This window comes from Carcharhinus amblyrhynchos, chromosome 16 (assembly GCF_965287045.1).
Source record: "Carcharhinus amblyrhynchos chromosome 16, sCarAmb.v2.hapA, whole genome shotgun sequence".
NCBI classification, from domain to species: domain Eukaryota; kingdom Metazoa; phylum Chordata; class Chondrichthyes; order Carcharhiniformes; family Carcharhinidae; genus Carcharhinus; species Carcharhinus amblyrhynchos.
This window is the reverse complement of record NC_137339.1, coordinates 722,726-750,346: the sequence shown is the minus strand read 5'-3', so window position 1 is coordinate 750,346 and position 27,621 is coordinate 722,726. Positions and strand designations below refer to the sequence as shown.

The window sequence follows — 27,621 nt, the reverse complement described above, 5'->3', positions numbered from 1 at the left end:
CAGCTCCTCTGAACCCTCTACTTTGTATTTCATCTGAATATTTCTTGGCTTTTACGAGGATGTAATTTCTCAATTCTTTCATTGTCAGAACCTTCCTTACATTTTTAAAGGTTTTGTTTAATTGATCCCAAGTAGTTTATTTATCTCTGGCAAACACTACAAATGTCTGTTTAGGTTTTTTTCTTATGGCCTGAACCTCAACTGGTGATCTTCAAGGACAAGCTCATAAACATTTAATATTTCCCTTCTTACTGTCCCGTAGCCTGCAAACTGCGTGTCTAATAAGCTGGAATACACATTCATGGCAGGACCTGACAAAATATTCTCTAACATTATAGGCCACACATTCTTGACCAATTCAATTTCATTGTCACATTTTCAAATGAGGTGAAATATCCTTCACTGTAATCCTCTGTAAACTATTTTATTCATCGGTGGGACATAGAACATAGAACATAGAACATAGAACATTACAGCGCAGAACAGGCCCTTCGGCCCACGATGTTGCGCCGACCAGTTACAAAAACAATGACCCACTAGCCTATACCAATCCCTTTTCGTCCATAAACCTATCCAGAGATCTCTTAAACGCCCCCAAACTAGACGCATCTACAACTGCAGCAGGCAGGGCATTCCAATCCCTCACCACCCGCTGGGTAAAGAACCTACCCCTGACATCCGTCCTGTAGCTACCCCCCCTTAATTTAAAGTCATGCCCCCTCGTGCTAGCTTTCTCCATCCGAGGAAAAAGGCTATCACTATCCACCCTATCTAAACCTCTAATCATCTTATATGTTTCAATAAGATCCCCTCTTAGCCGCCTTCTTCCCAACGAAAACAACCCTAGATCCCTCAGTCTCTCCTCATAGGACCTCCCCACCATACCAGGCAACATCCTAGTAAACCTCCTCTGCACCCTCTCCAACGCCTCCACATCCTTCTTGTAATGCGGGGACCAGAACTGCACACAGTACTCCAAGTGCGGCCGCACTAGAGTAGTGTACAGTTGCAACATTACACTGCGACTCCTAAATTCAATCCCCCTACCAATAAACGCCAAGACACCGTACGCCTTCTTGACAACCTTATCTACTTGATTCCCAACTTTCAGGGATCTATGTACACACACACCTAGATCCCTCTGTTCATCCACACTATTCAAAGTCCTCCCGTTAGCCCTATACTCGACACATCTGTTGCTCCTACCAAAGTGAATTACCTCACACTTCTCCGCATTAAATTCCATCCGCATTAAATTCCAACACATGGGTGTTGGCTGCCAGTTGGCCAGCATTTATTGCCCATCCCTGGTACTCTTTGTTCAGAGGGTAGTTTTAAAGACACATTGCTGTGGCTGTGGAGTCACATGTAAACCAGACCAGGAAAGGATGGCAGATTTCCTTCCCTAAAGGACATTAGTGAACAGATGGGCTTTTGTGACAATCAACAATGGTTTCATGGTCAGCAGTAGATTCTTAATTTCAGATTTTTTAAAATTCACCATCCTCTGTGGTGGGATTTGAATCCAGGTCCCCAGAACATTAGCTGAGTTTCTGGATTAATAATCTAGCAATAATACCACTAGGCTCCCCACAACTACCAAAGACTCTCAGTTATATCAAATTCCTTGAAGGAATCAAAGTCACTATCTGAATCACTCTCTCTCCTTTCTTTATTCCAGGTTTTCGCTTGCTGTGATATGGTGTCTGAGTTCCTTTTATTTGATATTCAAGCTCAAGCTTTCACGTTTCTAATTCTTATGTGTTATCTTTCTTTTTCTTGCTCCTCCTTTTCCCTTTTTCATTTCTATTTTTTTCAATCTATCCCCTGCCTTTTGTTTTTTCTAACTTGATTTTTTTCATTTCTCTTTTTTTTTCCAATTCAACTCTTTTCACCCTCCTTTCTTCCTCTCTTTCCTCCAGTTGAAGTCTTTCCCTCTTTCTTTACCATTGTTTCATTTGCAGGTACAGTTTTACCATCTCCAGCTGTGACGCACTAAGTGAACATGTCTCCTCCTCCAACCTTAGATACTCGGAAAGTACTTTATCCATGTCACACTTACAAAATTTTGCTTTTATTTCCACTTGCAATTTATGTGCTAACTCTTGCAACAGCGATTTCAAATACTCCACAGTGACACTTGCCACTCCCAGAAAGTCTTAGCAGCTGCCAAAGCCATTTTGCAGTCCAATCACTTTAAATTCATTCAACACAAAACTCCAGAGTTCACTATTCTTATATCTCTTGGACTCAAAAACTTTAAACCAATGAAGGAAATTTAACAATCCTGCAAAGAAACCCCAAATTTGTTACAACCACACAGATTACTGAGCAAATCAAATCCCAGAGAAAATCTTGGCTTATGAGTCATATCCTCTTCTGTCTGTTGAAAATGAGAAGAAATTTTACCGTTCTCAGCAGCGAGACACCCAATAACATTTTTCGGAATTTTAAAAATTGGAGGTTTTTTTAACAATTAAAACTTAAATTTCACAGGATTACAGTCATTCAGTTAAAATTAGGCTTCCTGCCAAAAGACTCCTGCTTGATTAGACTCATACGTAAACACCTTCCAGGCAACAATTGCTATATAAATCAGTCAGATTACTCCAAGGCAGACCTCTTGTCGTTTTCATAAGAGTGTACCACACAAGCCCTCCATCTCTCTCCCACTCTGCTACAGAAATCCAAAAATCTTCAGAAAGAAGAGTGTTGTCCAAGATTAAGCTGGCTTGGTGTGGATGGCTGATTCAGATTTTAACTCCCCATAACCGCCCCACCCCCCAAGCTGTTTCCAGGAGATCTTCACCACCCTGCTGACACCAAATCACATCACAATCTCTCCTTACATTTCCTTTTCCCCTTTCATCTTTGTGTTGGTTGTTTCCAGCACTTTGACTTTCCTTTCCAAAATATAAAAAAAATCAGCAGATTGTCTCAGTACCCCCTCCAAGATTATAAAATTCTCCTGAAATGCGCCAACTCTAACTAGAGAGTTGGTAACTAGAGGGTTCAAATTTCAGAGAATGTTTTTACACACTGCGTTGTTGTGATCTGGAAGTCTGGTGGAAGCAGATTCACTTGGAACATTCAGAACAGATTTGGATAATTACTTGGAAGTTTAAATTTCCAGAACTATGGGTAAGGTGCAGTGGTTTGCATTAATTTGTAATATTGTTTCAAGAAACAAGCACAGACATGATGGGTTGATTTCCTTCCTCCCATGTGGTAAGGTTCTGCTAAAGATAATGTGCTATTGCTCCAACCAATGACATTGCATTTTCTCATGTCCTGCCACATATTATCAATGAATATTTACAGTATTGGTAAACACTGTCACAAAATCGGCTGCACAGCTATCACCAGCACTCTCTTTTTCTTCCCAGGGCAATTGCCAGCAGTCGAGTTCTAAGAGCTGTAACCATTGGCAGGTACCTGGGAGAACAAAATGTGCAAAATGTTCAGAGAATAGTGGTAACCAATGCAATCTGACACACGGGGAACATCCCAACTTGTGCTGCAAAGAGAGAGGTGCCTGCTCATCCATGATGTGCTCCTTACCACAGTGGCCAAGACAGCTGCTCCTGCAGAACAGCGGGGCACAAGCTACCACCACACTGTATAAATTGTAAATTGGAGCAGATACAGGCACTCTGTATGAACAAGAATATCCCAGATATCTTTCTAATGAATCACACACTGAAATCATTGACTTCACTTCACCACTCTATATACAATCATAATAATCATATATAATCTGGAAATAGGCACTAATTAAGGAAGTCTTGGTGAGGATGCAATCTAAATTGTGACCAAGTCAGAACAGTTGATGGTGAATGAGGCCAATGTTATTACTGCATACAGGGACAGACTGACAATGATAAATACATGCCAGGAACATGATAAACAGGTATTAGGCAGGTGAACAGAGACAAGAGAAAATGGTAATAAAAACAAGACTAACATTAAACGGAAGGTTCCCAGTGGAATAAATGTTTGACAAATATATAAGCAGTGAAAGGAAATATTGGCAAATTTTGTGCATCACCTTTCACAAAGTTTTGAGCGATTTTGATGTTATTAGCTGAATTGGGGTATAGGATGTTAACGATGTCATTGGTTAGCCTGCTTCTTGAACCTGCAGTCATGTGGTGCAGGTACACCCACAATGCCTCGAAGAAGGGAATCCCAGGATTTTGACCCAGCCACTGTGAAGAAAAGATGATATACGTCAAAAGTGGTGGTGTTCCTCTAGGTGGTTGTTACAATCCCTATTGATGTTATAACTGGATGGGAAGACCTCAGAATGGAACACTGGCTCAAAGAAATGTAACCTTTCCTTTTTTTAGAGAATGTAGAGGAATTAGAGGAACCAGGAATTAGTTTTAATAACAAAAAATATTAAACAAGAAAAGTGAGATTATTATGCAATACCCCTTTCCTCCCATAGTTTAACAATTAAAGAGCAAAGAAAATTACAGCACAGGAACAGGCCCTTCGGCCCTCCAAGCCTGCACTGACCATGCTACCCAACTGAACTAAAACCCTCTACCCTTCTGGGGACCATATCCCTCTATTTCCATCCTATTCATGTATTTGTCAAGACGCCCCTTAAAAGTTACTATCATATCCGCTTCCACTATCTCCCTCAGCAACGAGTTCCAGGCATCCACCACCCTCTGTGTAAAAAATCTGCTTTGTACGTCTCCTTTAAACCTTGCCCCTTGCACCTTAAACCTGTGCCCCCTATTAACTGACTCTTCCACTCTGGGGAAAAAGCTTCTGACTATTCACTCTGTCCATGCCTCTCATAATCTTGTAGATTTCTGTCACCCCTCAACCCCTGTCGTTCCAGTGAGAAGAAACCAAGTTTCTCCAATCTCTCCTCATAGCTAATGCCCTCCATACCAGGCAACATCCTGGTAAATCTTTTCTGTACTCTCTCCAGAGCCTCCACAGTGTGGTACTATATTCCAAGTGCGGCCTCACTAAGGTTCTATAAAGTTGCAACATGACTTGCCAATTTTTAAACTCAGTGCCCCGGCCAATGAAAGCAAGCATGCCTTATGCCTTCTTGACTACCTTCTCCACCTGCATTGCCACTTTCAGTGACCTGTGTACCTGTACACCCAGATCCCTCTGCCTATCAATACTGTTAAGGGTTCTGCCATTTACTGTATATTTCCTCTCTGTATTAGACCTTCCAAAATGCATTACCTCACATTTGTCCGGATAAATCTGCCATCTCTCCGCCCAAGCCTCCAACTGATCTATATCCTGCTGTATCCTCTGATGGTCCTCATCGCTATCCGCAAATCCACCAACTTTTGTGATGTCTGTAAACTTACTAATCAAACTGGTTACATTTTCCTCCAAATCATTCATATATATTACAAACAGCAGAGGTCCCAGCACTAACCCCTGAGGAACGCCACTGTCACAGCCCTCCATTCAGAAACACACTTTCCACTGCTACCCTCTGTCTTCTTTGATCGAGTAAGAATTTTCACAACACCAGGTTAAAGTCCTGACAAGTTTATTTGATAGTAAACCCACAAGCTTTCGGGGTTTGTCCTTCGTCAGGTGAGTGCAGAGTTTTGGTCTCAAACAGAGCATATAAAGACACACACAGTTTACAGAATACTGATTAGAATGTGAGTCTTTACAGCTAATCAATTCTTAAAGGTGCAGACAATGTGAGTGGAGATAGCATTAAGAATAGGTTAAAGAGATGTGTGTGGTCTCCAGCCAGGATAGTTAGTGAGATGTTGCAAGCCCAGGCAAGACATGGGGTTACAGAAAGTGTGACATGAACCCAAGATCCTGGTTGAAGTTGTCCTCATGTGTGCGGAACTTGGCTATCAGTTTCAGCTCAGCGACTCTGCGCTGCCAGTCGTGAAGGCCGCCTTGGAGAACATTTACCCGAAGATCAGAGGCTGAATGCCTGTGACCGCTGAAGTGTTCCCCAACAGGAAGGGAACAGTCTTGCCTGGTGATTGTCAAGTGGTGTTTACTCATCCGTTGTCGTAGCGTCTGCACGGTCTCCCCAATGTACCATGCCTCAGGACATCCTTTCCTGCAGCGTATCAGGTAGACAATGTTGGCTGACTTGCAAGAGTATGTGCCATGTACCTGCCAGCAGTCGAGTTCTAAGAGCTGTAACCATTGACAGGTACCTGGCAGAACAAAATATACAAAATGTTCAGAGAATAGTGGTAACCAATGCAATCTGACACATGGGGAACATCCCAACTTGTGCTGCAAAGAGAGAGGTGCCTGCTCATCCATGATGTGCTCCTTACCACAGTGGCCAAGACAGCTGCTCCTGCAGAACAGCGGGGCACAAGCTACCACCACACTGTATAAATTGTAAATTGGAGCAGATACAGGCACTCTGTATGAACAAGAATATCCCAGATATCTTTCTAATGAATCACACACTGAAATCATTGACTTCACTTCACCACTCTATATACAATCAAATATTGGACAGAGCGGAGAAGCTACGACATCTTTTCCGGAGTCTTCAACATATCATTGATGACGATGAACATCTCGCCAAGGCCATCCCCACACCCCCACTTCTCGCCTTCAAACAACTGCACAACCTCAAACAGACCATTGCTTGCAGCAAACTACCCAGCCTTCAGGAGAACAGTGACCACAATACCACACAACCCTGCCACAGCAACCTCTGCAAGACATGCTGGATCATTGTCATGGATGCCATCATCACACGTTAGAACACCATCCACCAGGTACACGGTACATACTCTTGCAACTCGGCCAACATTGTCTACCTGATACGCTGCAGGAAAGGATGTCCCGAAGCATGGTACACTGGGGAGACCATGCAGACGCTACGACAACGGATGAATGAACACCGCTCGACAATCACCAGGCAAGACTGTTCCCTTCCTGTTGGCGAGCAGTTCAGCAGTCACAGGCATTTGGCCTCTGATCTTCGGGTAAACGTTCTCCAAGGTGGCCTTCATGACACACGACAGCGCAGAGTCGCTGAGCAGAGACTGATAGCCAAGTTCCGCACACGTGAGGATGGCCTCAACCGGGATCTTGGGTTCATGTCACACTATCTGTAACCCCCATGATTTGCCTGGGCTTGCGACATCTCACTTACTGTCCTGTCTGGAGACAATATACATCACTTTAACCTATGCTTAATGCTATCTCCATTCACATTGTCTGCAACTTTAAGAATTGATTAGCTGTAAAGACTCGCATTCTAATCAGTATTCTGTAAACTGTGTGTGTCTTTATATGCCCTGTTTGTGACCAGAATTCTACACTCACCTGACAAAGGGGCAAACCCCGAAAGCTAGTGAGTTTACTATTAAACAAACTTGTTGGACTTTAACCTGGTGTTGTGAGACTTCTTACTGTGTTTACCCCAGTCCAATGCTGGCATCTCCACATCATGACTTCTTTGACTGAGCCAGTTTTGATCTACCTTGCCAGCTCACCTCTGATCCTATGCAACATCGCCTTCTGCATCAGTCTGCCATGAGGCACCTTGTCAAAGGCTTTACTGAAGTCCATGTAGACAACATCCATTCCCCTACCCTCATCAATCATCTTCGTCACTTCCTTGAAAAACCCAACCAAGTTCATGAGATAGGACCTTCCCTTCACAAAATCATGCTGCCTCTCACTAATACATCCACTTATTTCCAAATGGGAATGAATCCTGTCTTGAAGAATCCCCTCCAATAATTTCCCTACCACTGATGTAAGGCTCGCCGGCCTGGATTATTCTTGCTACCCTTCTTTAACAAAGGAACATCCTTGGCTACTCTTCAATCCTCTGGGACCTCGCCTGTCGCCAGTAAGGATACAAAGATTCCTGTCAAGGCCTCAGCAATTTCCTCCCTTGCCTCTCTCATTATTCTGGGGTGTATCCCATCAGGCCCTGGGGACTTGTCTACCTTAATGTTTCTTAAGAATCCCAATACCACCTCCTTTTTGATCTCAATATGACTCCAACTATCTATACATCCTTTCCCAGACTCATCATCGAATAAGTCCTTTTCTTTGGTGAATACTGACGCAAAGTACTCATAGAGTCATAGAGGTTTACAGCATGGAACCAGGCCCTTCGGCCCAACTTGTCCATGCTGCCTTTTGTTTTTGTAAACTCCTAAGCTAATCCCAAACGCCCGTATTTGGCCCATATCCCTCTATACCCATCGTACCCATGTAACTGTCTAAATGCTTTTTAAAAGATAAAATTGTACCCCCCTCTACTACTGCCTCTGGCAGCTTGTTCCAGACACTCACCACCCTCTGTGTGAAACAATTGCCCATCTGGACACTTTTGTATCTCCCCCTCTCACCGTAAACCTGTACTGTCTAGTTTTAGACTCCCCTACCTTTGGGAAATGATTTTGACTATCGACCTTGTCTATGCCCCTCATTATTTTATAGACCTCTATAAGGTCACCTCTCAACCTCCTACGCTCCAGAGAAAAATGTTCCAGTCTATTTAGCCTCTCCTTATAACTCAATCCATCAAGTCCCAGTAGCATCCTAGTAAATCTTTTCTGCACTCTTTCTAGTTTAATAATATCCTTTCTATAATAGGGTGACCAGAATTGCACACAGTATTCCAAGTGTGGCCTTACCAATGTCTTGTACAACTTCAACAAGATGTTCCACCTCCTGTATTCAGTGTTCTGACCAATGAAACCAAGCATGGCAAGTGCTTTCTTCACCACTCTTTCCATCCGTGACTCCACTCTCAAGGAGCTATGAACATGTACCCCTAGATCTCTTTGTTCTGTAACTCTCCCCAGTGCCCTACCATTAACTGAGTAAGTCCTGCCCTGGTTCAGTCTACCAAAATGCATCACCTCGCATTTGTCTAAAATAAACTCCATCTGCCATTCATCAGCCCCTGGCCCAATTGATCAAGATCCCATTGCAATTGGAGATAACCTTCCAACCTTGATGTCATCTGCAAACTTACTAACCATGCCCCCTATATTCTCATCCAAATCACTAATGTAAATGATAAATAACAGTGGACTCAGCACTGATCCCTGAGGCACACCGCTGGTCACAGGCCTCCAGTTTGAAAAGCAACTCTCTACAATCACCCTCTGGCTTCTGTCAAGAAGCCAATTTTGGATCCATTTAGATACCTCACCCTGGATTCCATGACATTTAACTTTATGCAATAACCTATCACGTGGTACCTTGTCAAAGACCTTGCTAAAGTCCATGTGGACAACATCAACTGCTCTGCCCTCATCTACCTTCTTGGTTACCCCTTCAAAAAACTCAATCAAATCTGTGAAACATGATTTTCCACTCACAAAGCCACGCTAACTATCCCTAATCAGTCCTTGCGTTTGTAAATGCCTGTCTCTTAAAATACCTTCCAATAATTTACCCACCACAGATGTGAGGCTCACCGGCCTGTAGTTCCCAGGCTTTTCCCTGCAGCCCTTTTTAAACAAAGGCACAACATTTGCCACTCTCCAATCTTCAGGGACTTCACCTGTGACTATCGATGATTCAAATATCTCTGCTAGGGAACCCGCAATTTCCTCCCTAGCCTCCCACAATGTCCTGGGATATACCTCATCAGGCCCTGCAGATTTATCTACCTTGATGCGCTTTAAGACTTCCAGCACCTCCTTCTCTGTTATATGTACATTACTCAAGACATCAATATGTAATTCCCCAAGTTCCCTAACATCCATTCTTTTCTCAACAGTAAATACTGGTGAGAAATATTCATTTAGGATCTCACCCATCTCTTGTGAATCCACACATAGATGACCTTGTTGATCCTTAAGAGGCCCTACTCTCTCCCTTGTTACTCTTTTGCCCTTTAAGTATTTGTAGAAATTTAATACCTTGTCCATTTAGTACTGGCCCATTTCCTCTGGTTCCACGTGTAGATTCCCTTCCTTGTCCTTGAGTGGGCCAACCCTCTCCCTGGCTATCCTCTTGCTTTTTATATATGTATAAAAAGCGTTGGAATTTTCATTAATCCTGCTGACCAGTCCTTTTTCATGACTCCTTTTAGTGCTCCTTACTCCTGGCTTAAGTTCCTTTCTACTTTCCTTGTATTCCACACTTGCTTCGTATGTTCTCAGTCTCATAAGAACATAAGAAATAGGAGCAGGAGTCGGCCATCTAGCCCTTCGAGCCTGCCCCACCATTCAATAAGATCATGGCTGATCTGATAGTGGTTTAGTTCCACCTACCCGCCTGCTCCCCATAACCCTTAATTCCCTTATTGATCAGAAATCTATCTTAAACACATTTAACAAGGTGGCCCCCACTGCTTCAATGGGCAGAGAATTCCAAAGATTCACTACCCTCTGAGAGAAGAAGTTCCTCCTCAACTCTGTTCTAAATTGACTCCCCCGTATTTTGAGGCTGTGCCCTCTAATTCTTGTTTCCTTTCTAAGTGGAAATAATCTCTCTGCCTCTACCCTATCTAGCCCCTTCATTATCTATATGACTCTATAAGATCTCACCTCAGCCTTCTAAACTCCAACAAGTACAGGCCCAATCTACACAATCTCTCCTGATAAGCTAACCCCCTCATCTCTGGTATCAACCTGGTGAACCTTCTCTGTACTCCCTCCAAGGCCAATATATCCTTTCACAAATAAGGGGACCAAAATTGTACACAGTACTCCAGTTGCGGCCTCACCAGTGCCTTGTACAATTGCAGCAAGACCTCCCTGCATTTATATTCCATTCCCCTCGCTATAAAGACCAATATTCCATTCGCCTTCTTGATCACCTGCTGCACCTGCAGACTGGGTTTTTGTGATTCATGCACAAGGATGCCCAGGTCCCTCTGCACAGTAGCATGATGTAATTTTTCACCATTTAAATAATAGTCCATTTTAATATTATTCCTTCCAAAGTGGATAACCTCACACTTGCCAACGTTCTACTCCATCTGCCAGATCCTCGCCCACTCACTTAGCCTATCCAGATCTCTCTGCAGGGAGGTCTTGCCTCCCAGCAAGCCTTCTAGCTTTAACAAATGCTTCCTTTTTCTCATTGACCAGGGTCACAATATCTCTTGTTATCCATGGTTCCCAAAATTTGCCATACTTACCCTTCATCCTTACAGGAATGTGCCGGTCCTGAATCCTTATGAACTTACACTTGAAAGCCTCCCACATGCCAGATGTTGATTTGCCCTCAAACATCTGCCCCCAATCTCCATTCTTCCGTTCCTGCTTAATATTGTTGTAATTAGCCTTCCTCCAATTTTAGCACCTTAACTCGAGGACTACACTTATCTTTATCCATCAGTATCTTAAACCTTACTGAATTGTGATCACTGTTCCTGAACTGCTCCCCTACTGAAACATCAACCACCTGGCTGGGCTCATTCCCCAATACCAGGTCCAGTATGGCCCCTTCCCTAGTTGGACTATCTGCATACTGTTTCAAGAAAGCCTCCTGGATGCTCCATCGAAGACTCTCGCACTAAGTGTCAATACAGGGGAAGTTAAAGTTTCCCTTACAACAACCCTGTTACTTTTACACTTTGCCAAAATCTGCCCACATATCTGTTCCTCAATCTCCCACTGCTGTTGGGTGGCCTATAGTAATCCCCCAACATTGTGACTACACCTTTCCTATTCCTGAGCTCTACCCATATTGTCTCACTGTGTGAGCCCTCTGAGGTGTCGTCCCGGAGTGCAGCTGTGATATTCTCCTTAACCAGTAGTGCAACACCCCCACCCCTTTTACATCCCCCTCTATCCTGCCTGAAACATCTGTATCCTGGAATGTTAAACTGCCAATCCTGTCCTTCCCTTAACTAAGTCTCTGAAATGGCAACAACATCGTAGTTCCTAGTACTAATCCAAGCTCTAAGTTTTTACCTGTTAGAGTTCTTACCTCTAAGCCTTACCTGTTACACTTCTTGCATTGAAACAAATGCACTTCAATCCACCAGACCCTCTCTGATTTGCAATCCCACCCTGCCTGCTGTTTCTCTGAGTGTTACTGGCCTGACTCTCTGCTTCCCCTTCAGTTAATTCATCTTAGCTTTGGTTCCCTCACCCTTGCCAAACTAGTTTAAATCCACCCGTGTGACACTAGGAAATCTCCCGGCCAGAATATTTATGCTCTTCCAGTTTAGATGCAACCCGACCTTCTTGTACAGGCCCCACCTCCCCTGGAAGAGACCCCAATTGTCCAGATGTCTGAAACCCTCCCTCCTACTCAGCTGTTTAGCCATACATTGAGCTGCACTATCTTCCTATTCTTAGCCTCACTGGCACGTGGCACAGGGAGTATTCCTGAGATTACAACCTTAGAGGTTCTGCTTTTTAACTTTTTACTTAATTCCCTAAACTGCTGCTGCAGGACTTCATCACTCTTCCTACTGATGCTGTTAGTACCAATATGTGTCACAACCTCTGGTTGTTCACCCTCTCCCTCTCCTCTTCCCTTCTGTCAGCTCAGAGACATCCTGGACCCTGGCACTAGGGAGGCAACATACCATCCTGGATTCTCTTTCATGTCCACAGAAGTGCTTATCTGCACCCCGAACTATAGAGTCCCCTATAACTATTGTTCAAGTCCTCTTTGTCCCTCCCTGCTTAACAACAGAGCCAGCTGTGCTGTTATCCCCTGATAGCCCATCTCCCCCAACAGTATCCAAAACAGTAAACATGTTAGAGAGGGGGATGACCACAGGGGGTTCCTGTACTGACTTTCTGCCCATTCTGGCAGTCACCCATCTATTTGCCTGCACCTTTGGTGTGACCATGTCTCTAACGTTCCTATCCATGATGCTTTCTGCCTCCTTCATGATCCTAAGTGCATCCAACCTCTGTCCAACTTATCCATGTGGTCTGTAAAGAGCTGCAATTGGGTGTACTTCCTGCAGACGTTATCGTCTGAGATGCTGGAAGCATCACAGATTTCCCACACCTTACAAGTACAACACTTAACCCCATTGACTGACATTTTGAGCATCAATTAAATTATTTGAGAAAATTTATAAACTCTTACTTTCACTTTTACCTTCTCATGATGACCTTTTTTTGGTTAGAGGAAGAGGGAGGGAGGGAATCTCTAATGTAGTGTTTGGGCTCACCACTCCTTGACACCAGATCTTCCGCTTCCCACTTCTTGGTAGGTATTGCTGATCCAGCTTCTCCCAGAATGCACTAGTGTTAACAACAAATCCAGCATCCAGGTTTTCTGACTCCTCCTTCAGGATCTCTTTGTCTTAACTGCTGTACAAACTTTTCACAATTGCTTTAACTCTTGATTCCCAGACTGTATTAAAATGGCATCAAACTTTTGATTTACATCTAAAGTCTTTCCCACTTTAACTCAGGTAATGCAGTTGTCTTTTATTCACAACACTTTGTTTTTTCCTCATTTTCCTGAACAATACTTTAGTCTCTATTCTCTAGATTTCAGTCTTCTTGAGACATTCCTTCTGTCCCAATTCCCTGATTATCTAAGCTGAATCTGGTTCTTTGGAAAGTCTGTCTCTTTACAACTCCCTTGTCCTGTCCAGTTTCTCCTCACAGAGTTGAGGGATGTTCACTCTCTGGTGTGCTATCTTCAGCTGCCTTAGCTTCCAGTTGAACCTTAAAAGCCTTCCTCCAATATAAGACACCCAGTTGCTAAGCCACGTTAGAGAACTGGAGCTGGATGAACTTTGGATCATTCGGGAGACAGAGGTGATCAGAGATAAAAGCTTCAGGGATTTGGAGACTCCAAAAACTGAAAATGGATAGGTGACGGTGAGATGGGCTGGGAGGAAGCAGCCAGCGCGGGAATCCCTTGTGGTTGTTCCCCTCAGCAACATTGGATACTGTTGAGGGGGCCAGCCTACCAGTGGTAAACCAGAGTGACCAGACTTAGAGCACTGAATCCGTCCCTGTGCCTCAGAAGGGAAGGGAGGAGAGCAGGAGAGCAATAGTAATTGGGGACACGAGGGACAGATAGGAGGTTCTGCGACAGTAAAAGAGACTCACGGATGGTATGTTGACCCCCGGGTGCAAGAGTCTGTGATGTCTCGGATCATGTTTTCAAGATCCTTAAGGGGGAGGGGGGTCAGTCGCAGGTCGTGGTGCACATCGGTACCAACGATGTAGGTAGAAAGAGGGATGGGGGTTTAAAACAGGAATTTAGGGAGCCAGGATGGAAGCTGAGAGCCAGGACAAAGCATGTGGTCATCTCTGGTTTGTTGTCAGTGCCACGTGTTAGTGAGTTCAGGAACAGGGAGAGAGTGTAGATTAATATGTGGCTGCAGGGATGGTGTAGGAGAGAGGGTTCCATTTACTTAGGGCCAGTCAAGGATAGTAGTGGGAACTTGTGCATGGAGTCAGAAGAGGTAGGCGAGGGGTTGAATGAATACTTCATTCAAGGTAGGAGAGGGGCCATGTTTTTGAGGATGAGAGTGTGATACAGGCTGATAGGGTGGAGGAGGTAGATGATCAGAGGGAAGATGTATTAGCAATTTTGAAAAACCTGAGGGTGTATAAGTCCCCTGGGCCAGATGGGATACATCCTAGGATGCTTTGGGAGGCAAGGGATGAGATTGTGGAGCCTTTAGCTTTGATCTTTGGGTTCCTCACTGTCCACGGGGATTGTGCCAGAGGACTGGAGAGTGGCGAATGTTGTTCCTCTCTTCAAGAAAGGAAATAGGAATGACCCTGGTAATTATAGGCCAGTTAGTCTTACTTCGGTGGTCGGTAAGTTAATGGAAAGGTCCTGAGGGATAGGATTTATGACCATTTGGAAAGATTCTGTTTTATCCGGGATAGTCAGCAGGGTTTTGTGAGGGGTAAGTCCTGCCTCACAAATTTGATTGAATTCTTTGAGGAGGTAACTAAGTGTGTGGGCGAAAGTAGAGCAGTTGATGTCGCACACATGGATTTTAGTAAGGTGTTTGATAAGGTTCCTTGTGGTAGGTTCATGAAGAAGATAAGGTGTGGGGTAGAAGGAAGTTTGGCTGATTGGTTATGTAACTGGCTGTATCATAGAAGACAGAGGGTGGTGGTGGAAGGAAAATTTTCAGACTGGAGGCCAGTTACCAGCGGTGTACCGCAGGGATCAGTGCTGGGTCTTCTGCTATTTGTGATTTTTATCAATGACTTGGAAGAGGGGGCTGAAGGGTGGGTTAGTAAATTTGCTGATGACACCAAGATTGGTGGAGTAGTGGATGAGGTGGAGGGTTCTTGCAGGCTGCAAAGAGACATTGATAGGATGCAGAGCTGGGCAGAAAAGTGGCAGATGGAGTTTAACCCTGATAAGTGTGAGGTGATTCATTTTGGTAAAACAAACTTGAATGCGGATTACAGGGTCAACAGCAGGGTTCTGAGGAATGTGGAGGAACAGAGAGGTCTTGGGGTTCATATCCACAGACCTCTGAAGGTTGCCACTCAAGTGGATAGAGCCGTGAAGAAGGCTTATAGTGTGTTAGTGTTTATTAACAGGGGTTTGAGTTTAAGAGCCGTGGGGTTATGCTGCAACTATACCGGACCTTGGTGAGACCACATTTGAAATATTGTGTTCACTTCTGGTCACCTCACTATAAGAAGGATGTGGAAGCATTGGAGAGAGTGCAGAGGAGATTTACCAGGATGCTGCCTGGTTTGGAGGGTAGGTCTTATGAGGAAAGGTTGAGGGAGCTGGGGCTTTTCTCTTTAGAGCGGAGGAGGATGAGAGGTGACTTAATAGAGGTTTAAAAGATGATGAGGGGGATAGATAGAGTGGACGTTCAGAGACTATTTCCTCGGGTGGATGTAGCTGTTACTAGGGGGGCATAACTATAAGGTTCATGGTGGGAGATTTAGGAGGGGTGTCCGAGGTAGATTCTTCACAGGTTGGGGTGTGGAATGCACTGCCTGCTGTGATAGTGGAGTCGGACACTTTAGGAACTTTCAAGCGGTTATTGGATAGGCACATGGAGCACACCAGAATGATAGGGAGTGGGATAGACTGATCTTGGGATTGGATATAGCTTGGCAGAACATTGAGGGCTGAAGGGCCTGTACTGTGCTGTAATGTTGTATGTTCTATAAGCAATTGTTGCTACTTCAGCCAGGGTTGATCCCCTGGCTTGGTGGTAATGATAGTACACGGAATATGCCAGGCTATGAGGTTACAGAATTGAGTACAATTCTGCTGCTGCTGTTGGCCCACACTATCTCATGGATGCCCAGTTTTGAGTTGCTAGATATCTTCAAAGTCTATCCCATTTAGCACAGTGGTAGTGCCACACAGCACGATGGAGGGTATCCTTAATATGAAGACGGGACTTCATCTCGACGAGGACTGTGCGATGGTCATTCCTATCAATAGAACATAGAACATAGAACATTACAGCGCAGAACAGGCCCTTCGGCCCACGATGTTGCGCCGACCAGTTAAAAAACAATGACCCTCTAACCTAAACCAATCCCTTTTCGTCCATAAACCTATCCACGGATCTCTTAAACGCCCCCAAACTAGGCGCATTTACAACTGCAGCAGGCAGGGCATTCCAATCCCTCACCACCCTCTGGGTAAAGAACCTACCCCTGATATCCGTCCTATAACTACCACCCCTTAATTTAAAGCCATGCCCCCTCGTGCTAGCTTTCTCCATCCGAGGAAAAAGGCTATCACTGTCCACCCTATCTAAACCTCTAATCATCTTATATGTTTCAATAAGATCCCCTCTTAGCCGCCTTCTTTCCAGCAAAAACAACCCCAAATCCCTCAGTCTCTCCTCATAGGACCTCCCCTCCATACCAGGCAACATCCTGGTAAACCTCCTCTGCACCCTCTCCAAAGCCTCCACATCCTTCCTGTAATGTGGGGACCAGAACTGCACACAGTACTCCAAGTGCGGCCGCACCAGAGTTGTGTACAGTTGCAACATGACGCTGCGACTCCTAAATTCAATCCCCCTACCAATAAACGCCAAGACACCGTATGCCTTCTTAACTACCTTATCTACTTGATTCCCAATACTTTCATGGACAGATACATCTGCAACAGGCAGATTGATAAGGATGAGATCAATTAGGTTTTCTCCTCTTGTTGTTTCCCTCACCACTTGCCGCAGTCCCAGTTTAGCAGCAATGTCCTTAGGACCTGGTCAGCTCAGTCTGTGATGTTGCTACTGAAACACTCTTGTTGATCGACATTGAAGTCGTCACCCAGAGTACATTTGGGCCTCCCCCAATCTAGTTTTTATGTTGCAGGATGACCAGTACCATTGCTGTGAACTAACTTTATTAATAAACACATAACTGCAAAGCATTGGCAACCCTGTTGCAATCTCCCTTAAAGTGTGATCTGACCTTTGACCCAGTGTGGTAACCCCATGAAGCAGAGTATATTGTACTGTATCTAATACTGCAGTGCAGTACCACGATTGCCCTATTGTCACGACATTTTCCTTCCCCATCTAATTGAGTTGTACGAGATGATCAAGGAGATTGACAAAGTAGATGTGGAGAAGATGTTTCATCTTGTGGAGCAATCTGGAACAAGAGGCCACAGTTTTAGGATAGGGGGTGCCAAACTTTAAATAGAGATGAGGAGAAATTATTTCTCTAAAAGTGTCTTGAGTGTGTGGAATTCACTACCCCAGAGAGCAGTGGATGCTGGGACATTTAGTAAATTTGAGGAGATAAGAGTTGTAATTAGTAATGGAATTGAAGGGTGATGGTGAACAGGCAGGAAAGTGCAATTGAGACTGAGATGAGATGATCATATTAAATGGTGGAGCAGACTCAAGGGGTTAACTTCCCTACTCCTGCTCCTAGGTCTTATGTTCTTATGTTTTAAACCTGTTTTGAACACTTATCTTGTTTAATACTCCGCCTGTTCATTAAGCTGTTGGGAACCATTAGCTTGTCCTTGTTCAATGAATGTCTCCTTACTGAGCTGCCTGGTCTCCATGCTGGTATGAACTATGCTTCTATGGGTATATTATTACAAGGAATGCGTTTTGCTTTACCGGCCTTTTTCCTATGATGCCTTAGAACACTGTGCCATTAGCCAAGATGTATACCTATTCAATAATACACTTTCAAAAACCCACGTTTAAATTTTCTAACCATTGTTACATGTGTTTCTATGGGGGGTGGGTGATTCTTCTGCCATAATAAATTAGCGCAGCAGATGGGATATTTCAGTGGGGCCAGATTAATAGAAATAGAAGCAGGAGGAGGCCATTCAGCCCTTTGAACGTGGTCTGCCGTTCGTTTTGATCATGGCTGATCATTGAATTCAATATCCTGACCCCCCTTCCTCCCAAATCCATTGGTTCCTTTAAGTAGAGCATTTTCAGTACTCTGCACAAGTCAACAAAGTTGCAGATGAGATGCTGGTACCAGCTTTTCGCAGTACAATAGGAAATAAAACCTTCAATTTGCTCCAGAACTTGGTTTGTTTAGCAAAGCCTGGAATTAAAACTTACAATAACTTGACAAAGGTACTTGAAGAGCATTACTCTCCAAAGACACTGATCATTGCAAAATGATTCAAGTTCCACCGAAGGAATCAAATGGAGGATGAAAACATTATTCAGATGTGGCAACCTGAAGAAGGATAGCACAACATTGTGAGTTTAGTGAGTCATTAGCAAATACTCTTCGAGACTCTTGTATGTGGATTCCAAAGTTAGGCTACACAAAAAAGATTGCTTACATATCAATATCCTTTAATTGAAGATTTGTTTGCTGGGTTATCAGGTGGGCAGAAATTCAGCAAGATTTTGCCAGCATACTTTGGTAGGAATAATGGTAGGAAGGATTATTACTTACGTGGCGAAAAAATGCAGCAGGCGACGGTGCTGAGGGACCTCGGGGTCCTTGTGCATGAGTCGCAAAAACCCAGCTTGCAAGTGCAGCAGGTGGTCAGGAAGGCGAATGGGATGCTGGCCTTCATAGCGAGGGGGATTGAATATAAAAGTAGGGAGGTCTTGCTGCAGCTGTATAGGGCACTGGTGAGGCCGCAGCTGGAGTACTGTGTGCAGTTTTGGGCGCCGCACTTCCGCAAGGATATTTTGGCCTTGGAGGGAGTGCAGAGGAGGTTTACTAGGCTGATACCGGAGTTGAGGGGGTTGAGCTATGAGGAGAGGCTGAATAAACTAGGCTTGTACTCGTTAGAGTTTAGAAGAATGAGGGGAGATCTCATTGAGACGTATAAGATGATGAATGGGATGGATAGGATAGAGGTGGAGAGACTCTTCCTGCTCAGAAAGGACAGTAGGACTAGGGGGCACAGCCTCAAGATAAAGGGGGGGCGGTTTAGAACGGAGTTGAGGAAGAACTTCTTCACTCAAAGGGTGGTGAATCTCTGGAATTCTCTGCCCGTTGAAGTGGTGGAGGCTGCCTCGCTAAATGTTTTTAAGATGCGGGTTGATGGGTTTTTGATAAGAGAGGGGATTAAGGGTTATGGGGAGAGGGCGGGAATGTGGAACTGAGCCATGACAGATCAGCCATGGTCTTATTGAATGGTGGGGCAGGCTCGAAGAGCTAGATGGCCTACTCCTGCTCCTATTTCTTATGTTCTTATATTTGATGAATGTAGCTGCTGGTCACCCTATTATAGAAAGGATATCATTAAACTAGAAGGATTTACTAGGATGCTATCGGGACTTGATGGTTTGAGTTATAAGGACAGGCTGGATAGATTGGGACTTTTTTCTCTGGAGCATAGGAGGTTGAGGGGTGATCTTATAGAGGTCTATTAAATAATGAGGGGCACAGATCAGCTAGATAGTCAATATCTTTTCCCAAAGGTAGGGGAGTCTAAAACTAGAGGGCATAGGTTTAAGGTGAGAGGGGAGAGATACAAAAGGGTCCAGAGGGGCAATTTTTTTCACACAGAAGGTGATGAGTGTCTCAAACAAGCTGCCAGAGGTAGTGGTACAGGCTTTTGTCTTTTAGAAAGCATTTGGACAGTTACGTAGGTAAGATGGATATAGAGGGATATGGGCCAAATGTGGGCAATTGGGATTAGCTTGATCATAGAGTCATAGAGGTTTGCAGCATGGAAACAGGCCCTTTGGCCCAACTTGTCCATGCCACCCCTTTTATTTAACCATTAAGCTAGTCCCAATTGCCCATGTTTTGCCCATATCCCTCTATACCCATCTTACCCATGTAACTGTCTAAATGCATTTTGGAAGACAAAATTGTATGCACCTCTACTACTACCTCTGGCAGCTCGTTCCAGACAGTTTTGAGTTTAATGATAAAAACTGGGTAGTGTGGGCAAGTTAGGCCGGAGGGCCTGTTTCCATGCTGTAGATCTCTATGACTCTTTGACCTGGTCTGCATATCAAAAAAGAAAAGTTTGATATTTTCCAGATGTCAGTCCTGTATTTGGGTCACATTACTGATAGTCATGGCGTACCTAAAGCACCAAAAATGATGAATGTTATTTTAGAAGCAGCACATCCAACAAATATGATGCAATTGAGGCCCTTTTTAGGATAAGTAGATTATTATGGTATATTTATTCCTAACTCAGCTTCATTACTGAAGCCATTGCATAGACTAGTGGCACGGTGACACAGGCATTAGCACTGCTACTTTATAGCACCAGGGGCCTGGGTTTGATTCCCAGCTTGGGTCACTGTCTGTGGAGTTTGCATGTTCTCCCCCGTGTCTGTGTGGGTTTTCTCCAGGTGCTCCGGTTTCCTCTCAGTCATGAAAGATGTTCTGGTTAGATGCATTGGCCGTGCTAAATTCTCCCTCAGTGTACCTGAACAGGCACCAGAGTGTCGTAACCAGGGGACTTTCACAGTAACTTCATTGCAGTGTTAATATAAGCCTACTTGTGACACTAATAAATAAACTTTATAATTTACTGTGTGTGAAACAGTGATGGGACTGGACAAGAGCCTGCTTCTGCTGTCTCCGTTTGAGTGGGTACACTGTTGCTCACTGACCGTGAAAGCAACAACTGGGGCTTGCTTAGAAGCTGGGTTCTTAGTTTTCTCCCCATCAGGAGCTGTGTTCATCCAGTTGACCTGCCAAAACCCTGAACTTGCATCCAAGACGGAGTAGTATTTAGCATCAGTTAGCTAACACCTGATCACTGCTGCTGTGAGCTGCTGCTAATTCTCCCTTTGTATAACAGAGTGATTGTGGCAGTGGGATCACCTAACCTGGAGGGTGGCACAGTGACACAGTTATCTCAGCGCCAAAGACCCGGGCTCAATTCTGACTATTGGTGACTGTATGGAGTTTCCTCCCCGTGTCTGTGTGGGTTTCCTCCGGTTTATAGAGTCATAGAGGTTTAACAGCAAGGAAACAGGCTCTTCAGCCCAACTTGTCCATGCTGCTCCTTTTATTAACGACTAAACTAGTCCCAAATGTCTGCGTCTGGCCCATATCCCTCTATACCCATCTTATCCGGGTGTCTAAATGCTTTTAAAAGACAGGTGTCCGGTTTCTTCCTACACTCCTAAGATGCGCAGGTTAGATGAATTGGCCATACTAAATTGTCCCTTTGTGCCCCAAGATGTGTAGGTTAGGGGGGATTAGTGAGGTAAATATGTGGGTTATGGGGATAGGGCAGGGGGTTGGGCTTGGGTAAGACACTCTTTCAGAAAGTGGGTGCAGACTTGATGGACTGAATGGCCCCTTTCTGCATGGGAGGAATTCAATGGAATCTAGGGGTCTAAGTCAGGTAGCACATAATGTATGGAGTATACCATATTGCATGTAATATTGGAGTTTACTCCCACAATCACCCTATTATGTTGACACTATTCTCCTGGACAATGAGGAGGCGAAAGAGCAGAGGAACAGTAACTAGGGTCTCTGAGTCCTTCACTCTCATCACCTTGACCCCAGTGCTGCTCACAAAGGTCATGCCCCTCTTGTGACCTTTAATCAGGTATGCTGGCACAGGCAGATTGGCCCATTGCAGCACCAATGCTGCTTGCAGTTTAATGCTAGCAACACCAGGTGGAGCCAAATAACAGCTGGTGTCCAAAGAGTGTCCCACTGACCCTGAGTTGGATTGGCTGACTCAGCCACCGGGTTCTGTGAATTAATGATGTGGAGATGCCGGCGTTAGACTGGGGTAAACACAGTAAGGAGTCTGACAACACCAGGTTTATCCAACCGATTTATTTAGCTAGTGAGTGTACTATCAAATTAATCGGTTGGATAAACCTGGTGTTGTCAGACTTTTTACTCTGTGAATTAATGCAAATTAATCCCAATCTCGACTCTGTTCCCATAGTCCAGAAAATTTACCCAATTCCCTTTCCAAATGTTATGATTCAACGTGCTTTGAAGGATAAAAACAGTAAAACGGGGAAATACTAATTCTGTTGGAAGGGTGTTTTTCTTCTGGATTAGCTCCCCGGTTTGTTCTCGAACTGACCCTGAGTTCTTGGGCAGTTTGTTCCCACGGGAGTTTCCAATTGCACACTGACCTCCAAAACTCAAACCAAAACTAGAACCCCGTCCCAAACCGGGACCCCCGTCCCAAACCGGGACCCCAGACCCAAACCGGGACCCCAGACCCAAACCCAGACCCAAACCGGGACCCCAGACCCAAACCCAGACCCAGACCCAAACCGGGACCCCAGACCCAAACCCAGACCCCAGACCCAAACCGGGACCCCAGACCCAAACCCAGACCCAAACCGGGACCCCAGACCCAAACCCAGACCCCAGACCCAAACCCAGACCCAGACCCAAACCCAGACCCAGACCCAAACCGGGACCCCAGACCCAAACCCAGACCCAAACCGGGACCCCAGACCCAAACCCAGACCCTGACCCAAACCCAGACCCCAGACCCAAACCGGGACCCCAGACCCAAACCGGGACCCCAGACCCAAACCGGGACCCCCGTCCCAAACCCAGACCCCAGACCCAAACCGGGACCCCAGACCCAAACCGGGACCCCAGACCCAAACCCAGACCCAAACCGGGACCCAGACCCAAACCCAGACCCAAACCGGGACCCAGACCCAAACCCAGACCCAGACCCAAACCAGGACCCCAGACCCAAACCCAGACCCAGACCCAAACCGGGACCCCAGACGCAAAACGGGACCCCAGACCCAAACCCAGACCCCAGACCCAAACCCAGACCCCAGACCCAAACCCAGACCCAAACCGGGACCCCAGACCCAAACCCAGACCCAGACGCAAACCGGGACCCCAGACCCAAACCGGGACCCAGACCCAAACCGGGACCCCAGACCCAAACCCAGACCCCAGACCCAAACTGAGACCCCAGACGCAAAACGGGACCCCAGACCCAAACCGAGACCCAGACCCAAACCGGGACCCAGACCCAAACCCAGACCCCAGACCCAAACTGAGACCCCAGACCCAAACCGAGACCCAGACCCAAACCGGGACCCAGACCCAAACCCAGACCCCAGACCCAAACCGAGACCCCAGACCCAAACCCAGACCCCAGACCCAAACCCAGACGCCAGACCCAAACCCAGACCCAAACCGGGACCCCAGACCCAAACCCAGACCCCAGACCCAAAGCGGGACCCCAGACCCAAACCGAGACCCAGACACAAACCCAGACCCCAGACCCAAACCGGGACCCCAGACCCAAACCCAGACCCAAACCGGGACCCCAGACCCAAACCCAGACCCCAGACCCAAACCCAGACCCAAACCGGGACCCCAGACCCAAACCCATACCCCAGACCCAAACCGAGACCCAGACACAAACCGAGACCCCAGACCCAAACCCAGACCCCAGACCCAAACCGAGACCCAGACACAAACCCAGACCCCAGACCCAAACCCAGACCCCAGACCCAAACCCAGACCCCAGACCCAAACCCAGACCCAAACCAGGACCCCAGACCCAAACCCAGACCCCAGACCCAAACCCAGACCCAAACCGGGACCCCAGACCCAAACCGAGACCCCAGACCCAAACCGGGACCCCAGACCCAAACCGGGACCCCAGACCCAAACCCAGACCCCAGACCCAAACCCAGACCCAAACTGGGACCCCAGACCCAAACCCAGACCCCAGACCCAAACCGAGACCCAGACACAAACCGAGACCCCAGACCCAAACCCAGACCCCAGACCCAAACCGAGACCCAGACACAAACCCAGACCCCAGACCCAAACCCAGACCCCAGACCCAAACCCAGACCCAAACCCAGACCCAAACCGGGACCCCAGACCCAAACCGAGACCCAAACCGGGACCCCAGACCAAAACCGGGACCCCAGACCCAAACCCAGACCCAAACCGGGACCCCAGACCCAAACCCAGACCCAAACCGGGACCCCAGACCCAAACCCAGACCCAAACCCAGACCCCAGACCCAAACCCAGACCCAAACCCAGACCCCAGACCCAAACCGGGACCCCAGACCCAAACCCAGACCCAAACCGGGACCCCAGACCCAAACCCAGACCCAAACCGGGACCCCAGACCCAAACCGGGACCCCAGTCCCAAACCCAGACCCAAACTGGGACCCCAGACCCAAACCGGGACCCCAGACCCAAACCCAGACCCAAACTGGGACCCCAGACCCAAACCGGGACCCCAGACCCAAACCGAGACCCCAGACCCAAACCCAGACCCCAGACCCAAACCCAGACCCAAACCGGGACCCCAGACCCAAACCGAGACCCCAGACCCAAACCCAGACCCCAGACCCAAACCCAGACCCAAGCCGGGACCCCAGACCCAAACCCAGACCCCAGACCCAAACCGAGACCCCACACCCAAACCGAGACCCCAGACCCAAACCGAGACCCAGACCCAAACCGAGACCCAGACCCAAACCGGGACCTCAGACCCAAACCCAGACCCCAGACCCAAACCCAGACCCCAGACCCAGACCCCAGACCCAAACCGAGACCCAGACCCAAACCGAGACCCAGACCCAAACCGGGACCCCAGACCCAAACCCAGACCCCAGACCCAAACCCAGAGCCCAGACCCAAACCTAGACCCCAGACCCAAACCGAGACCCCAGACCCAAACCGAGACCCCAGACCCAAACCCAGACCCCAGACCCAAACCAGGACCCCAGACACAAACCGAGACCCCAGGCCCAAACCGAGACCCCTGACCCAAACCGAGACCCCAGACCCAAACCGGGACCCCAGACGCAAACCGAGACCCCAGACCCAAACCGAGACCCCAGACCCAAACCAGGACCCCAGACCCAAACCAGGAGTCCAGACCCAAACCAGGACCCCAGACCCAAACAGGGACCCCAGACCCAAACCGAGACCCCAGACCCAAACCCAGACCCAAACCGGGACCCCAGACCCAAACCCAGACCCCAGACCCAAACCGAGACCCCACACCCAAACCGGGACCCCAGACCCAAACCCAGACCCCAGACCCAAACCCAGACCCCACACCAAACCGAGACCCAGGCCCAAAGCAGGACCCCAGACCCAAACGGGACCCCAGACCCAAACCGAGACCCCAGACGCAAACCCAGACCCCAGACCCAAACCGAGACCCCACACCAAACCAAGACCCAGGCCCAAAGCAGGACCCCAGACCCAAACCGGGACCCCAGACCCAAACCGGGACCCCAGACCCAAACCGAGACCCCAGACGCAAACCCAGACCCCAGACCCAAACCGAGACCCCACACCAAACCGAGACCCAGGCCCAAAGCAGGACCCCAGACCCAAACCGGGACCCCAGACCCAAACCGAGACTCCAGACCCAAAGCGGGACCCCTGACCCAAACCGAGACCCCAGACCCAGACCGGGATCCCAAACCCAAACCGGGACACCAGACCCAAACCGGGACCCCAGACCCAAACAGGGACCCCCAGACCCAAACCGAGACCCCACACCAAACCGAGTCCCCACACCAAACCGAGTCCCAGAACCAAACCGGGACCCCAGACCCAAACCGGGACCCCAGGCCCAAACCGGGACCCCAGACCCAAACAGGGACCCCCAGACCCAAACCGAGACCCCACACCCAAACCGAGTCCCAGACCCAAACTGAGGCCCCACACCCAAACCGAGACCCCAGACCCAAACCGGGACCCCAGACCCAAACCGGGACCCCAGGCCCAAACCGGGACCCCAGACCCAAACAGGGACCCCCAGACCCAAACCGAGACCCCACACCCAAACCGAGTCCCAGACCCAAACTGAGGCCCCACACCCAAACCGGGACCCCAGACCCAAACCCAGACCCCAGACCCAAACCGAGACCCTAGACCCAAACCGGGACCCCAGACCCAAACCGAGGCCCCACACCCAAACCCAGACCCCAGACCCAAACCCAGACCCCAGACCCAAACCTAGACCCCAGACCCAAACCGGGACCCCAGGCCCAAACCGAGACCCCAGACCCAAACCAGGAGTCCAGACCCAAACCCAGACCCCAGACCCAAACCGAGACCCCAGACCCAAACCGGGACCCCAGACGCAAACCGAGACCCCAGACCCAAACCGAGACCCCCAGACCCAAACCCAGACCCAAACCGGGACCCCAGGCCCAAACCGAGATCCCAGACCCAAACCGAGATCCAGACCCAAACCGAGACCCAGACCCAAACTGAGACCCCAGACCCAAACCCAGACCCCAGACCCAAACCCAGACCCCAGGCCCAAACCGAGATCCCAGACCCAAACCGAGACCCCAGACCCAAACCGAGACCCAGACCCAAACTGAGACCCCAGACCCAAACCCAGACCCCAGACCCAAACCGAGACCCCAGACCCAAACCCAGACCCCAGACCCAAACCGAGATCCCAGACCCAAACCGAGACCCCAGACCCAAACCGAGACCCAGACCCAAACCGAGACCCCAGACCCAAACCGAGACCCAGATCCAAACCGAAACCCCAGACCCAAACCGGGACACCAGACCCAAATCGGGACCGCAGACCCAAATAGAGACCCCAGACCCAAACCGAGACCCCAGACCCAAACCGAGAACCCAGCCCCAAACCCAGACCCCAGACCCAAACCGAGACCCCAGACCCAAACCAGGACCCCAGACCCAAACAGGGACCCCCAGACCCAAACCGGGACCCCACACCCAAACCGGGACCCCAGACCCAAACCGAGACCCCAGACCCAAACCGAGACCCCACACCAATCCGAGACCCAGATCCAAACCGAGACCCCAGACCCAAACCGAGACCCAGACCCAAACCGGGACCCCAGACCCAAACTGAGACCCCAGACCCAAACCCAGACCCCAGACCCAAACCCAGACCCCAGGCCCAAACCGAGATCCCAGACCCAAACCGAGACCCCAGACCCAAACCGAGACCCAGACCCAAACTGAGACCCCAGACCCAAACCCAGACCCCAGACCCAAACCGAGACCCCAGACCCAAACCCAGACCCCAGACCCAAACCGAGATCCCAGACCCAAACCGAGACCCCAGACCCAAACCGAGACCCAGACCCAAACCGAGACCCCAGACCCAAACCGAGACCCAGATCCAAACCGAAACCCCAGACCCAAACCGGGACACCAGACCCAAATCGGGACCGCAGACCCAAATAGAGACCCCAGACCCAAACCGAGACCCCAGACCCAAACCGAGAACCCAGCCCCAAACCCAGACCCCAGACCCAAACCGAGACCCCAGACCCAAACCAGGACCCCAGACCCAAACAGGGACCCCCAGACCCAA

The 27,621-nt window shown here is 47.9% G+C and overlaps 1 protein-coding gene across 3 annotated transcripts in view; it reads left to right on the top strand.

The window, feature by feature from the left end:
• The window catches only part of LOC145353769 (uncharacterized), a 105,507-nt gene that overhangs the window by 22,936 nt on the left and 54,950 nt on the right, over positions 1–27,621 (top strand). The window contains exon 4 of one of the 3 annotated variants that reach the window (XM_080204544.1): positions 3,387–4,058. The exons of the other annotated variants lie outside the window; for them this stretch is intronic. Coding sequence (XP_080060670.1) covers positions 3,387–3,632 — 246 coding nt within the window. The 3' untranslated portion in view covers positions 3,633–4,058. Of the gene's footprint in view, positions 1–3,386; positions 4,059–27,621 lie in introns of those variants that run through there. 3 annotated transcript variants of the gene reach the window in all.